At 37.3% G+C, this 17,570-nt stretch overlaps 1 protein-coding gene across 1 annotated transcript in view; it reads right to left on the bottom strand.

Annotated features, from left to right (window-relative positions):
• Positions 1-17,570, bottom strand: part of ZRANB1 (zinc finger RANBP2-type containing 1) — a 72,153-nt gene that overhangs the window by 42,616 nt on the left and 11,967 nt on the right. The window contains exons 2-3 of the mRNA XM_024121463.3: positions 6,612-6,786; positions 4,254-5,104 (exon numbers count right to left, since the gene is read on the bottom strand). Of these exons, the coding sequence (XP_023977231.1) occupies positions 4,254-5,104; positions 6,612-6,652 (892 nt within the window). The 5' untranslated portion in view covers positions 6,653-6,786. The remainder of the gene's footprint in view (positions 1-4,253; positions 5,105-6,611; positions 6,787-17,570) is intronic.

Below are 17,570 nucleotides of genomic sequence, written 5' to 3'. Positions count from 1 at the left end.
AAATTTAGGAGAAAAGCAAAAAGGTTTGTCTTTGGAAGGTCTATTTGTCTATTTGTCCAGATTCCAGTTTCCACAAATGTTTATTCACTCATTAACAAAAATTTCAATGCCTGCTATGTATCAGGCAATGTTTTAGGTACTAGCAAACAGCTGTGAACAAAACAGACAAAATTCCTGGCCTTCAGAAAGCTTAAGTTCTAAGCAAGAGAGAGACAAATAAGGTGACTTCTAATAAGTGTATTAGGAGGTAACAAGTGTTGTGAAGAAAATTAAAGTTGGGGGAAGAGAGGACAGGACAGGGCTGAAATTGGAGGCCTCACAGAGAAGGTGACATGTGAGAAAACACCTGAAAGAAGTAAATTAGCTAATCCTGCAATCTAGAGAAAGCAATCCGGCAGAAGAAAGAGCAAGTACAAAGCTTGAAGCTTATTTGCAGACAAGAAAGGTGGCTAGAGGGCAGGAGTGAATGAGCGAGGTTGAGAGTAATAGATAAGGTTAGAGAGAAACGTGTGTTTGTATAAAAGTGGGGAAAGCAGGTGTGGGATAGAAAGCAGAGAGAGCCTGTAAAATTGGCTTTTACTCTGAGCAACACAGCGAGAATCACTGGAGGGTTCTAAGCAAAGTTTTAGAAGAGTAGCTCCTATTCAGAGAACAGTTTGTAAAGGAGGACACGGACAGAGAGGGGATCATGGCTTGGACCAGTGTGGTGAGAGGTGGCCAGATTCTGGGTATATTTTGAAGACAAAGCCAGTGAGAATGGAGTATAAGAGAAAAAGAAGAAAACCAGGGATGACCAAGGCTCTGGACGCAGCAAATAAAACGATGAACTTGCCATCAACTGAGATGGGGGGAGTGAGAGAATAGATCTGAGAGACCAGTTCAGTTTTTTAGCCTCACTGAGTTTGAAATGAGTTTGAAATATTACATAATCAAGAGAAGATGTTGTATAGGCGGCCGCTGGATATGAGAGTCCAGGGCTCAGGCATACAAAAGTTACTATACAGATTTAATTTGAGATTCTTATCTGACCCTGTAACTTTTCAAGGGATCAACATGGGATCACAAATTTAAATGTTCTTCTAAAGGGCAACTGATTCAATACAACAGCAGAACTAAAACGGTATGTTAGGTAGTGCTGCCTTATCTCTAGCGACATTATCGTCTGTCCAATGGGAAAGGTAGACCATGATTAGCACTGACATGACCTCCCAGAAAATAACCTGGCACCAAACTGCAGACACTCCAGAGACAACAGCACATTTAAATTCACACCTCTGCTGTTACCATTTCACTCCCACTCCCAGATTCCATTTTTACTGGTGTCAGGTTTTGGCACCAGTAAAACGTTGGATGTTGGACGTCCCCAACTTCCTCCCATCACGTAAGATAATGTGACCTATGTGAAACTTATACCCAGCAGTCATGTAAAAGATACTGAATACTGTGGAAGCTTTAGCTTTACCCTTCCCAATACTGAATCTTCCTCATTCCCATTTTACCAGGTACAAAGCTGAGGTTGAGATTTTTTTATTTCAATTTCAAATGGGAAAGTCTCACATTTTATACTTAGTATAAATTTTATGCACAGTATACATTTTATACTTAGTGTATGTACTTTGGAGATGATTTTTTAAGTATATGTGCTGCCAGAGAAAACACTAAGATGGTTTTCTTAAATGCCTAACATCGATAAACCATAATATACCATATCTAATGAAATGTGGAGAGCAAAAGACAGGTAGAAAGGGAGAAGTAAAGAATAATTTTCGGGGACTTCCCCAGTGGTCCAGTGGTTAAGACTCCGCCTTCCACTGCAGGGGGCGCGGGTTCGATCCCTGATAGGGAACTAAGATCCCGCATGCCACACGGTGTGGCCAAAAAACAAACAAAAAAAGATTAATTTTCAATACCTGTGGACTTCCGTTAACCCAACACAATGTAAGCAACTAAAAGTTTTTAACATATTTCAAGGATATTTATAAATCAGGATATGACTACCCAATAAAGACATAATCTTTCTACAACAGTTGAGAACCATATTATACAGTGAATAGTCAAAAATATTTGCTGATAGGAAAGACAGAATCCACATTACCAAGAACCAATTACGATCAATCCTTGGCCCTAAGAACCTAGAAACTCTGGAGTATGTGGGAATGCGGATTTAATGACAAAGAAACTGTTTTATAAATGAAATAAGACCAAATTTAATATTGGTCCTACTGGGAGAAGTTTTTGTTCAGCTGTAAGAATGCAAAGAGGTACAAGGATGGTTATCCAAAAGAAGTAGGTATATGTAAAGAAATAAAGGCAGCACCAAGAAGACACAATAGTCACAAAGACAAGAAATAATAGCCATAAAGACAAAGATATATTGATTGGTCTAACGTGTGTGTCAAGGGGAGAAAATATTTCAAAGCAAGAGTTCTTATCATACGATCCACTAACTTGAAGAAACAATGACCCCAAAAGAGGTTAAAAATCACTGCAGTGTAGTTCATTCATTACCATCTATAAATTTACATGTACTATAACACCACCTTGTAGTTAGCATTTACATAGTACGCTACTGCCTGCAAAAATAATTTTAAGAGTGTTCCAAAAGGCATACAGGTAATTAAAGGACAATCACACCTAGATACAAAAGATCACACAATGTAAGATTCCATTTATATGGAACATTCAGAATAGGTATATCCACTGAAACAGAAAGCAGACTGGTGATTACCAGGGACTTGGGGGAGGAGAAAATGTGGAGTAACTGTTTAAATGGGTATAGGGTTTCCTTTGGGGTGATGAAAATGTTTCAGAACTAGACAGAGGTGGTGGTAGTACAACACTGTGGATACACTAAATGCCCCTGAATTGTTCATTTTCAAAATGATGAATTTTATGTTATGTGAATTTGACCTCAATTTTTAAAAATTCATAATAAATAAAACCCTTTTGTAGCTCCTGGTTTAAAAAAAAAAAAAAAGACATTCACACCATCTGTGGTACCTCAATTTGGGGAGAGAAAAAAATCAATGGGATGTAATGGGACAGCACAGATGGCTGAAGACAGCTCAGTGTGCTTTCATCCCTCGTCCTCAGGACAGGAGAACACTGGAGCTAACAGTTACTAAGTGCCTGCTGTGTTTGGTGTTCATAAGGGCTCATCAACTGGGACTTTTTTTTTTTTTTTTTTTTGGCCAGGACAAAACTAAAATTAAAAAACTGAGATTTCTTGAAATCTACTCTTAGGACTTGCAGGTTCATATAATTATGTATTCCATATTCTTGGGGCTATATTCAGGGTGATAAACAAAAGAAATTAGTACTGAAAAAATATATATACACAGCTAAGCCATGTTGAAGGCTTAGCTATTGTTTCACACAGATTTAACTTTAGTAGTTACTCAAAATTTTCTTTACAAAACTTAATGTCAAAGTAAGCACCCCATCCAAATAATTTAAATCACATAATTCAAATAACTAACCTATTCAAAAAAAAGAGAGGGGGAGGGAAAAAAAATAGAGAGGAGTCAAGCAACTGCTTTTGTGAAGTACATCACGAATAATTAACTCACAAGGTCAATAACTGAAGGAAACCTTACTCTCTCAACACATCTCTGTCCCTGAACAGCTCTGAGCCAGAGACTGAGACCAATATCCAGAATTTCCTTAGGAAAGCACTAAAACACAAAACAAACAAATCATAATTTGAACTATGGAATCAACTGGCCACGTGAAATCAGTTCCATAAAGTTTGCAAATATTCACTACATGACATTCATGTTAAATTAACATCAGTATTTTCAAGGTCAAAATTATGTTTGTTCAACTTCTTGGAGTCACACATTTTTGTGATATTTTTAACATCTGACTAAAGCTTCTATCATCACAAGACGCTCACACTGTTTACAAACACTCTGAAGCAGCAGCTGGTGTTCCTCAGTCACATCTTGTTACAATAAATAGAGTAGCAGTTTTAAACTCCAGGTATACGGTTTACTACTGATATGTAAAAATCTTTGCTATAACTTAAAAGGTTTTCTCTCTAATGATGGAAAGACACATGCACAATGAAATGGGAGGCAATTTAAGACAACGTTATGACAAGATCACAAATACAGAGATTCTTATGCATGCATACTGGGAGTATAGCTATCATGCTGAATGAACTAAATACTAAATAATACTGACCTTCCTTATATCTTTCATGTCATTTTAAATATCTTTTCCCACCCCATTCAAAAAATGAAGAAACTTACCCACACAAGCATTGAGGAATAGCCAATCAGTCTTTTTCATCCTGTTTTTAATTTGCTTTAGTTTTTTGAAGTCCACTTCAAGTTCCTCCTTGCTGCCAACAGCACCAGCCAACTCAATCCTCTGAAAATCCATTTTCATCTCCGAGTCCCGTTTCGTAGTCGGCGGTGATCTTCTTTGGCTGTTGCCACTGCTACAGCTTCCTCTCCATCGAGCTCTGTCTTGCTCATTTATTATTGAAGAAGCCTCTTCCGTCTCTGCCAACTCGATTGCTTCAATATTATTAGGTCTGGGATGATCGCAAACAACACACTTTTTAGCCTTGGCCCAGTTTTCATATGTGCAAATAGAACAAGTCCAATGCTGGGTCCTTGTGTTCAGTTTATTTCTATCATTGTATTCCTCGCAAGGGTCAACAGAAAAAGCAACTGGTCTTGAGCCAGATCCTGAGGATTGAGGAGATTCTGTGGGACTCCTGGTCCTACGCTGGGATAAACACTGAGTGCATCTGATTGCTCTTGGCCAGTTCAAATATGTGCACATGTGGCATGACCATTTATTTGCATTTTCCATGCTGTACGAAGACTTAACCCTTGGTCTTGCACTAGAGTCTGGACATATCAAAGGACTACTTCCTCCTTCGGTGCCGGAAGGATCCCAATCTCTACCAACATCACTTGAACCACTTTTAAATGGATCTTCTGTAATAATTGTTCCACTAGGTCTTTGGGCACGACACATAGTACACTTGATTGCAGATGGCCAGTTTTCATACGTACAGTATTCACAAGCCCACTTAATTCCACGTTCTGACATTGTGCACTTCTTGAAGTGAGTTATGTCAGGCAGGAAGCTATAAATAATTAGGACATGGTTATTAAAACAATAACTACATAATCCCACCCCTGAAAACATGCCCAAAATATAAAAGTACCCTTCAACTTGTAAAACCTCAATTTCTCAAAAGATGCGTGTAACATTTCACACTCAACTACCTTTTCTTAAAATTTCCAGAGAGATACTGTACATAAGTTCCCAAAGAAAAATCTTAGACCTGGGGATTTAATGAAACTGTACTTTGGAATGCAAGAGAAAAGGCAGAAGATAAAGGGAGGCTTATTCTAAGAGGGAATGAGGTTAAATCAGGAATCCTCTAACAGAAATGTTTAATCTCAGCCAGGTCATCACCATCAATTTAGAAAAATAACCAATAGTTAAAAGATTCAAAGGGAAGGGACAGACCACAAACCAAGTATCTTAAACACATAACCATTCTCCAATTATGAGCAACATAGATTATTATGCTATCTAGGTATAGTACCACAATGTTTGATCCACTAAAGAATTCAGAAAATCAAACAGTCAATTCTATCATTCTTGGTAAGGGAGAAAAGCAGCCTAAATGTGCTAATTATCCACTGTCCTTAATAAGCACAGGTAGAAAAGAAAAATGTTAAGTAGTAATCCTTACAATTAACAAAGTAACACTGTGAGGGCTTCCCTGGTGGCGCAGTGGTTGAGTCCGCCTGCCGATGCAGGGGACACGGGTTCGTGCCCCGGTCCGGGAAGATCCCAAATGCCACAGAGCGGCTGGGCCCATGAGCCATGGCCGCTGAGCCTGCGCTCCGCAACGGAAGAGGCCACAACAGTGAGAGGCCCACGAACCACAAAAAAAAAAAAAAAAAAAAGTAACACTGTGAAACAGAGATAATGTTTCTTGATAGCCTATATCCTCAAAATCTTGTTCTGTCTAGAGTGCAGAAAATAAAAACTGCACATCACCTATACTTGGGACAATCAACTGATGAAACACCCCTGACATAACAACTACCATAATTGCTCCAATATAATTTTGAATATTTATTTTCAATATTTAAAATATACTCTCAATTCATATTAAAAACATTAACTATTTAAAAGGCTCCTAGGATTCTACACTGGGCCTCCTAACACTGCAATACAATGAAGACTATTATTTAATGACAACTAATTTATAGATGAAGCAACTTGCACAGCAAATGTAATAATAATTTTTTTTAATGGCTTGAATTTAGACACTGGCCACTAAAGCCAGCCTCTCCATTTTCTTAAATCCCTTCTCAACTAAATTAGTATCATCCTGCCACCTATTTGTAACCAGAAAAGTCAAAGAAATTCTAGGCAGAGTAACAGAAGCTTCTCCTTCTCTTTCTCAGGGATTTTTCCTGAACCTGGAAAGCAAAATCTTTCACTTTATAAGTGTAGTATTATGTCCCTGCTTGCCAAGTCCTCACCCCTTTTATAGTGTAAACTTTGTTAAGAGGACAAATTCACTGTAAGAGAGGCTACTATTTAATAGCTAAAATAAAAATCACACTTACTAAGATTTTAGTTTCCATGCTATAGCCTCCACCTTGCACATGGTCAGAATAAAATTACAGCTTATAAATCAGACCAAAGACAAGATTCAGTCGTCATGCTGGCTCAGATTCTGACTTCCTCAGGAGATACTGCAAAACGTGGTAAGTGGTTCTGTATGACTGTGAATAGCTATTCCTGTAAAGGAGACCAAAACTGAATTTCACTTGAAGCCTGTTACTTTATCCAAAAGTATTTATTTTTTTAAAAGGCTTTATTTTAATAAATTCTCTATTTTAATCCTACTCATTTATTTTAATAATGGACTACTATATTCAGAATTTTAATTTAACACAGCAATAAAATCAGCTGACTGGGCTGGTCAGTCAAATCAGACATACTAAAGATATTTTCCCCTAAAACCTTAAACATATGTGTGTGTGCACTATTATTATCATGAATCTTAAATTGGTAGTCCTAATAAGTTAATTCCTACTGAATTACTTGTTATTATTGAAGGGGGAAAGGGAGCATAAACCAAGTAAATAGAAAAAGCAAAAATATATAGCTTATATTTAACTTTGAAGTCTTTTTCTCTTTCAGCAACTTTTTCTCTAACCCAGGTAATTTATATTTATCTGCTTAGATTTTTCACTTTAGTTTGTACATACTGATTAAACACCATTTGACAGCAATCCGGAAGTGTTTTGAAGGGCAAAGCATCATAAAATATAATCATAAAAGCATCCATAAAATGGACAATTGAGATTTAATGGCAGCTTTCATATTCATTAGGCAGTTTCTTCCTTTGGTTTCTCAGGAATGAAATATAAATAAATTACTTGCTCACGCTATTGTAAACTAAAATGAGCAAGCAGAAACTTATGACAAAAACAAATGACATAATGAACATATCCAAGGCTATACGTAATTTCAGTATTTCATTTAAAATATTCACATTCAAAAATTCATGCTTGCTTTGTTAAGTCTTACTTTGATGTAGGCTCAACTAAATAGTTTATGGCCGTACATTAACTAATCTTCATGGAATTAATGTGTCAGCATAACATACTTAAATGTCCATGTCTGACAAAAAACAAACAAAAAAGAAACCTGTCATTAAAAAATAAAGAATCATTGTCATATATGCCTGGTAAATAGCCTACCCCTCCCCCAAATTCAGGTAACTAAGCAATACCAAAACCAAGCTCAAGAGTTTTGGGACACTTCCCTGGCGGTCCAGTGGTTAAGACCATGCGCTTCCAATGCAGGGGGCATGGGTTCGATCGCTGGTAGGGGAACTAAGATCACACACGCTGCGTGGTGCGGCCAAAAAATTAAAAAAGAGTTTTAAGATAAGTGCATTATATTAGATAACGATGTACACGGTACCAACTCTATGGAGAATTAAGACGTTGTCTTAGGATTATTGGTTTTTCACAACCAAAAGCTAAAATTCATTGGAGAGGATTATCTGAGAGAGTCATCTGTACCTGTGGTAACAGTAAATGGAATGCAAGAGTAAAGATAACATCAGTTCAACTGTGTGATTTTGCATTATTGAGGTAAAATTAACACTGAGTACACTTTTTCTACCAGATGTCAAAAAGAACATGAAATAATTTTTAATAGCAAACAGCTCTGAGAGTTAATACTGTGCATTGAAATAAAACAATTACTAAATAGCTTTCAAGTTAACATATATTCATATACTCAAGTAAATTTAATTTACAAGTCTACTTCTGCATAAAATAGATTTCCAAATTCTAGCCAGTGAATCATACTTCAATTAATCGGTACACAAAGCAACAATAAAATCTGTATAATATGGATCTTCTTTAAGCAGAGCTAGACACAAGTGCTACTCTTAAAACAAATATTCCTTGGTTCAAACGCAGAATCAGCAGTTCCCATCTTGTGGACCAAAGAGTCCATGAATCTACTTATACATCAACCTCTACCTGTAGACACACTGAATAATGTCTCCAAGTATAGCAACCATTTTCTAGTATTAAATTCATAACTGCTTTTGATTATATACTTCCCAGTTCAAACAATAATAAAAGCATGAGCATTATGATGTATGGGTTAATGGCTAGGGAAAGGGAGGGGCTCATAACTGAACATTTTTTATACTGTCATGCTTAGTAGTGAATTAATTAGACCATATTTGTGAAGCACTACTAAACAATGCAGAATAAATATACCTATTTTGAAGTCAATTACTCAAAATTGTAGCTACACTACAAATTCCCCCAACCGCCTACTAAAACCCTGAGAGAGAGACTAGAGAAGTGAAATGACCCTCACCAAGCACAAACTCCTTGAGAAACAAACTGAGAGAAGTTCAGTTGCCAGTTAGTGTCAAATGATGAGCAGTTATCCAAAGGAAGCACTGACAGTCTTTCGGTTTTATATTAGCTTTATTAATATTAAGTCTATATTTAGTAATATATTAATTTATTAATATAAATTGTTGATATAAATATTAATTAACATAAATCTATGAAGATTTTAAAATGCTCAGAAAGCATTTTAGGGGAATAAATATGAAAGCTAAAACTAGAAGCGGGGCTTCCCTAGTGGCGCAGTGGTTAAGAATCTGCCTGCCAATGCAGGGGACACGGGTTCGAGCCCTGGTCTGGGAAGATCCCACACGCTGCAGAGCAACTAGGCCTGTGCACCACAACTACTGAGCCTGCGCTCTAGAACCCACGCGCCACAACTACTGAAGCCCGCGCACCTAGAGCCCGTGGTCCGCAAGGAGAGAAGCCACCGCAATGAGAAGCCCACACACCGCAACAAAGAGTAGCCCCCGCTCGCCGCAACTAGAGAAAGCCCACGCGCAGCAACGAAGACCCAAGGCAGCCAAAAATAAATAAATAAAATAAATAAATTTATTTTTTTAAAAAAAGAGCTAAAACTAGAAGCACTGGTGAACTCTCTATCTACAAATCTCACCTCATTTCCGGGCTCCAATATCTTGTCACATCCTATATTAAAATCCTCTTATCTTCCTCTCACAACAAACCCCTAGCCTGACTTCTCTCTCCAGTTTCCATTAAGGACACCACTAATACTACTGCATCCAGCATAGAAACTCAGACTTATCTTGAATTCTGCCTTCTCCCCATAGATTCTTTCTAGTGGTTTCTGTCCAATCAGTCCTTTTCTTTCCATTTCAGCTGCCATCAACCCATTTGCAGTTCAGGTCAGAACTACTATAATAGCCTCCTAAGCGCCTTCCCTTTCTAAATCCATCCAGCTCACCATTACCAAAATAATCCTCCTAATAACAAGTCCCTCTTTCTGAAGCTCTTCTGTAACAGTATAAACTCTCAACTCCTTACCAGCATACAAACACACCACACACACCCCAGACTCAGGTACCACCATCCCTCCACAATACACACGTGAAGGGACTACCTTAGAAAAACAAGCACAACAGACACACACTCAGTTCTGGCGAATCCTACCCATCCTTTAAGGTTCAGTTCTAATCTCATCTCTCTCGTAAAGTTTTTTCAAATCATTTCAAGTACACTCCAAGCAACCACACTTCTATCAACATTTGGCACCTACTGTATGTCTTCTTGGGGCTAGTTTCTGGAACACTGACTTGTGTGTCTTCCCCATATCATTTCCTCCCCTCAATTTTCAATCAGGTAGCCAAACTCTCAAAAACTGTGGCTCAGGGATTTCCCTGGTGGCACAGTGGTTGAGAATCAGCCTGCCAACGCAGGGGAAGACGGTTTCAAGCCCTGGTCCGGGAAGATCCCACATGCCGCGGAGCAACTAAGCCCGTGCGCCACAACTACTGAGCCTGCGCTCTAGAGCCCGCGAGCCACAACTACTGAGCCCAACACGCCAGCCACAACAACTGAAGGTCGCGCGCCTACAGCCCATGCTCCGCAACAAGAGAAGTCACCGCAATGAGAAGCCCGCGCACCGCAACGAAGAGTAGCCCCCATTCGCCACAACTAGAGAAAGCCCGTGCGCAGCAACAAAGACCCAACAGCCATAAATAAATAAATACACACATACATACATACTTTGGCTCAGGGATTCTAGTGGCATGGAATGTGGACCAGCCCTATGTTTAGTAAAATCCAGAGAAGAGACCATGTTGAGTGACCTGAACAAAGAAAGGAGTGGAGCTTTCGAGCAATTTCAAGAAAAAGGAGAAATTCTAGAGGATGGGATCCACTCCTGCGGTAAGACCTCAGTACAAAGTGTCTGCCTCTAACACCTAGGTACCAAGCCAAGGCACGCATGAGCTGGGTAACTATTCAAATCCTGTGGTGTTAAGGGCACAAGTGCACAAACCTTTGTGATCATTAAATATCCTCTGAAAGTCCTAAATCTTCGTGAAATTATGTATACATGATTAAGAATCAGTGAGACCCCAAAATATGCTGACCTTCCTCCCATACAGAGATCACTGTTATCTATGTCATCTGCATCTAATGAGATTTGCTAAGAAGGCCCCTTCCAAGGAATGTGTGGACAAGCTAGACAAAATTAATTTGGTTAAAATAATAACAGTTAAATAACACCTGTCATGGTGACCTTGGCCTTACTGGAGCTATGCCTTAATTAACTAAGGCAATTACCAGTACAACCAGTACATCTAACTTCATTCCACCAAACCTAAGTCCTTAAAATATAAGGGACTTAGTCAACATGGTGTTAATTAGGAAACCTAATAGTAAGTCAACATGGTGTTAATTAGGAAAACTAATAATAGCTACAATGCTAATGGTTTTTCTTTAAACCGCTAGATAATTAGTAATCCACTGATTAAAATGGAAGAAGATATAAAGACACAAAATTAACTTACAGTGTGTCAAATCTTACACAAAACAATAGCAATGCTCCTTTTTAAAAATCTATCTTCTAGTCATTTCTGGAGGAATTCTACCTCTTTATATACTGGGCTTTATCTGTAATTTCATCAACTTCCTCTGTACTCTCCAGTTCCTAGACAGTAACTAGAAAGGAAGGAGGAGTAACAGATAGATACATAGACAGATACATAGATCCATCTTGAGCTACTGTAGAACCCATCTTAGCATGATTCCTTTACACAGTTTCAGATACATCACAGGTCAATCACGTACCCCAAACTATAATCCCAAACAAAACTAATTTAACGTTAACAACCTATGACAAGTTACTGAAGGTCTACTACGCACTCAGAAACGTGGAGAGATATAACCACGTAGATAAAATACTGTCCTTGTACTCAGGACACCTGCGATTTAAGTAGATGAAAGATGACTACAGCTTTCTTAAACGTACATGGAAATGGGGAGATTATCTCCAAGACTGCATATAAAGCCAGCATTTAAAATACAATAAAACAACTTTCGCAAAAGCTGTGAACATGCTACTTCATTCAGAATTTGATTTCTTTTATCATCGTATCTATTCTCTGTTCACACTGAACAAATTAGTCCCAATTAATAATATCCACAGGAACCAACCAACAGTCACTACTAAACCTAGTCCAACTAAAGGCCACCTTTTTAACCAAACACTATGTTACCTATGTGACAGAGAAAGGGGGGGGGTAGAAATTTTTAAATAATCAGTGAGTTCTAATACAAAAGAAAGAAAACGATTTGAAAAGCAGGCACAAACAAATGAAATATTCCAAGGCAAAACCAACTCAGAGCAACTCTCTTGTCCAAAAACATCTTGTTCCCCCAATACCTCGACTCTGTTCAAATTTCTTGGTCATTTTCCCTAACATCTAATCCCCTAAAGTTAGTTGAATTAAAATACTTATTTTATAAAGACAAATTATTTACAAGTGTTATTTATTAATAGTGTGAAGTCATTCAATTAGATTACTTTCTTCACAATTCCTACTGTAATGAATAACAGGAAAGTAGGGTGGGGATTTTGTGAGTTGGATTTTCATTGCAGAGACAGGGAGAACAAGTAGGCAAAAGTTTAGCAAAGGGCAACCTGGGAAGGAATGCCAAAGACAGCAGCAGGTTGAAAGGACTGCTTACCCAACCATTAGAGATGGATGTATGTCCAGTCCAACTCTGTCTACTTCACAACTTTGCCAGGCTCAGCCTTGTCCAACTAAGAAAAGAAAATAGCTAACACTTAAGCATTACTGTATGCCAGACACTGTTCTAAGCACTGTGCCTATACATCAGGTAATCTAATCTTCAGAACCCTATGAAACAGGTACTACTATTATCTCCAATTTTAAAGACTGGAAACAGGAAAAGAGAAGCTGAATTAACTTGCCCAAAGTCACAAAGCTACTAAGTGGCAGAGCCAGAATTTGAACCTGGGCATTCTGGCTCCAAAGTCTGTACTAGACAGACAATGTAATAAAAATACATTTATACTGCAGCCCATAGTCACTTATTCCCACTATCCAGAATTTGGACAATTAATAAACTGCATGTAGTGCCTCACCAAACAGTCTTTCCTAGATAACCAATAACATACAATATCTAAACAAGCAAACTTAAAAAAATAAGAAACTTGTTCTCACACAGTTTGCTCACATTTTAGCTTTTTAAAATTACAGAGAATCTTCCCAAAGCTTATCTAGATTGAGAACTACTGCAAAATGCCTAAAAAGTTAAGTAAGCAGGACCTAAAAAGTTATTTATAAAACAAGATATACTAAATTTTCCACATAAAATTGAGTGGAAAAAAACCCCACCAATCTGAGGTATTTATCACGACTTTAGACTATAAAATGCCTTAAGTATTTTTTACTTTGGAGGCAATCCCTGGGGAAGAAAATATTATTAATAAAAGTCAGCCTGACTTCTCTTAAACCAATACACTAATCCAGATTACTAAAGAAACCACTGTACGTCAATTAAAATAATAAAGCCCTCCATTTGCAGTGAGACAACTGAATAAAGGGAAAGGTCTCCCCAAATGACAGGTGTGTATTAATCATACTACCTATACATGACCTTGTGTTAAAGAAAAGCAAAGAATGACTATCTGCGAGATAGTTAATAAATCATTTTTATCTCTAAGAGCTTCCATTTTCCCAACTGTGAAAAAATAAATGAGTTAAACAAGATGATCTCCAGAATCTCCACCCCATGCACTAACTCTAACTTGCAAAGTCTCACATTCTTCTATGTAAAGACTCAGTTTATGGGGGACGATAAATTGGGAGGTTGGGATTTATATACAAAACAGATAATAAGAACCTACTGTATAGCACAGGGAACTCTACTCAATACTCTTTAATGGCATATATGGGAAAAGAATCTAAAAAAGAGTGGATATATGTATAATTGATTCACTTTGCTGTACACCTAAACTAACACAACATTGCAAATCAACTATACTCCAATAAAAATTTTTTTAGAGACTCACTTTAAAATCTTGTTTATTCAATTTATTTAGCAAATACTCTATTTCCAAAGTTAATTAAAACATTTTTTAACTTTTCCCTGCTCCATCTGTGACAAATGACAAGCTCAAATTTTAAATATATACTTAATATTAAGTTAATGATCACTTAATGTATCTAAGCAGTAACAAAATCCTATTTCTAAAACAAAGCTATATCATACATCCATACATCATACCACCTATGAATTATTTGTGCCAAATAATAGTAAGTTATCAAACCTGAATGTGATCAAGCTTCTAGATCTACCAGTTTACAGGATCACAGGGGATAGAGGAAAGAACTGATTTCCGTGGAGATGCCATCAGCAAATTCCTATGGGTGTGTGTATATTAAAACTTATATACATGTTAAAAATTAATTTGAACACTGATTTGATATTAAGAAGTTATTAAAATGTTAAGGTGTGATTAACAGTATGGTACCTATTTTTCTAAAAGAGTACTTTTCCCTTAAGAGACACATACTGGGGCTTCCCTGGTGGAGCAGTGGCTAAGAATCCGCCTGCCAATGCAGGGGACACGGGTTCGAGCCCTGGTCCGGGAAGATCCCACATGCCGCGGAGCAACTAAGCCCGTGCGCCACAACTACTGAGCCTGTGCTCTAGAGCCTGCCACGCACCCCAACGAAGAGTAACCCGCGCTCCCCACAACTAGGGAAAGCCCGCACGCAGCAACGAAGATCCGACGCAGCCAAAATACCACGCACCGCAACGAAGAGTAGCCCCTGCTCACTGCAACTAGAGAAAGCCCACGTGCAGCAACGAAGACCCAACACAGCCAAAAATAAAATAAAATAAATAAATTTAAAAGAGACACATATTGAATAATTTACAATGTTATAAGATGGCTTGAATTTGCTTTAATAAAATAATCCACTGGGAAGAAGCAAGAAGAATATAAATGAAACAAGACTGGCCATATGTTGTTAACTGGGTGATGGATACATGAGCATTCATTCTCCTAGTCTCTCTATATGTATGTATGTTTGGAATTTTCCATAATGAAAAGTTTTAAAAATCTATCAATCTATCTATCTAACAAATGCTATTATAGACTAAGAATTAAGGCTTAGATTGCTAAAACTAGAAAAGGAACAAGAAGCAGTATACTGTACATTGTTAACAGTGCTACTCAAAACTTGGTCCAGGGCCCTGTGATATTCTACAAACCGTTTACTACTCTGTAGAGAAACTGAAACTGAGAGTAAGCATTTACAAACTTTTATAGCAATTTTATAGAATAATTTTATGATTGCTGAAACTACTAGTAAAACATCTGAGCTTGTATTTGAGACTCAATGTTAAAACATTTGGAAAACTTATGAATATAGCTTCTTTTTACAACTCGCAGGTATGGTTCATTAAACACAGGAAACATATGAAAATATGAACCGAAGTTTCTTTCATGCTAAACTTGAAAATTAATATCACACATCACAAACCAAGACAGACTTAAATTGAAGTGATAAAAATCTGTCTTTTCAATGTCTCTCATGAACACAGAGGCAAAAACCCTCAACAAAATATTAGCAAATCAAATCCAACGATGTATAAAAAGAATGCTACACCACAACCAAGTGGGATTTATTCCATATATGCAAGGATAAGGCTAGATCAATGTTCAAAAATAAATTAACGTAACCCATCCTATCAACAGGCTAAAGAAGAAAAAAAACAAAAAAATCACGTGATCACATGCATATATGCAGGAAAGGCATGTGACAAAATCCAACATGATTTTAAAGAAAAAAAAAAACCTCTCAGCAGGTTTCATGGGAACCTTCTTAATGTGATAAAAAGGGCATGTACAAAAAACCTACACCTAACTTACTGGTGAGAAACTAGAAACTTTCCAGCTGATATCAGTAATAAGGCAAGGACGTCCCCTCTCACTACTCCTTTTCAGCGTCAAACTGGAAATTCCTGCTAATACTGTAAAACAAGAAAAAGAAATAAAAAGAATACAGATTGGAAAGTTAGAAATAAAATTTTTTTATTCGCAGATGACATGATTGTGAAGAAAATCCAAAAGAATCGACAAAACTCCTGCAGCTAATACAGATTATAACAAGGTTGCAGGATAGAGGTTCAATAAGTAAATTGCTTTCCTATATACCAGCAATGAACAAATGGAATTCGAAATTTAAAACACATCGCCATTTACATTAGCACTCCCAAAACTGAATTACGTAAGTATAAATCTAACAAAATATGTACAAGATCTATATTAGGAAAACTACAAAACTCTGATGAAAGAAATCCAAGAACTAAATAAATGGAGAGATACTTCACATTCACAGATAAGAAGACTCAATATTGTCAAAATCTCAGTTCACATTCATGGATAAGAAGACTCAATATTGTCAAAATCTCAGTTCTCCCCAGCTTCATCAAAAGATTCAATGCAACCCCAATCAAAATTCCAGCAAGTGTGTGGGTACTGACAAACTGATTCTAAAGTTTATATGGAGAAGCATGATATCCAGAATAACCGAACAGTAAGAATAACCAACACAGTACTGAAGGAAAAAAAAAAAGTCAGAGGACTAACTACCCTGACTGCTACACTTACTATACAACTACAGTAATCAAAACACTGGTGAAAGAACAGACAAACAGATCAATGGAATAGAACAGAGAGCCCAGAGATACGCCCACATATATAGAGTCAACTGATATTTGACAAAAAAGTAAAGGCAATACAATGGAAAAAAGAAAGCCTTTTCAAAAAATGGTGCTGAAACCACTGGACATCCACATGCAAAAACAAACAAACAAACAAAAGACTCTTAGATATAGACCTCATACCCTTCACAAAAATTAACTCAAAATGGATCATAAGACCTAAATGTAAAATGCAGAATTATAAAATTCCTAGAAGATAACAAAACAGTAAATCTAGATGACCTTGACTATGCCAATGACTTTTTAGATAAAACACCAAAGACACAATCCATGAAAAATATACTTGATAAACCAGATTTGTTAAAATTAAAAAGTTCTGTTCTACAAAAGACATTGTCAAGAGAATGACAAGATAAACCAAAAAAATAGGAGAAAATATTTGCAAAAGACATATCTGATAAAGGACTGTTATCCAAACTATACAAAGAACTCTGGAAACTCAACAATAAGAAAAAATAAACAACCTAATTAAAACATGGGCAAAGACCTGAAGAGACACTTCAAGGAAGATATACAGATGGCAAACAATACCTCATTAGAGAACTGCAAATTAAAACAGCAATGATGGGAATAAAACACAGACCTACTAGAGCATGGACTTGAGAATATGGGGAGGGGGAAGGGTAAGCTGTGACGAAGTGAGAGAGTGGCATGGACATGTATACACTACCAAACGTAAAATAGATAGCTACTGGGAAGCAGCCGCATGGCACAGGAAGATCAGCTAGGTGGCATGTGACCACCTAGAGGGGTGGGATAGGGAGGAGGTGTGGGATAGGGAGGGGGGGTGGGATAGGGAGGGAGACGCAAGAGGAAAGAGATATGGGAACATATGTATATGTATAACTGATTCACTTTGTTGTAAAGGAGAAACTAACACACCATTGT

Source organism: Physeter macrocephalus, chromosome 20 (assembly GCF_002837175.3).
Source record: "Physeter macrocephalus isolate SW-GA chromosome 20, ASM283717v5, whole genome shotgun sequence".
Lineage (NCBI taxonomy): Eukaryota > Metazoa > Chordata > Mammalia > Artiodactyla > Physeteridae > Physeter > Physeter macrocephalus.
This window is presented reverse-complemented; position numbering and strand designations above follow the sequence as displayed.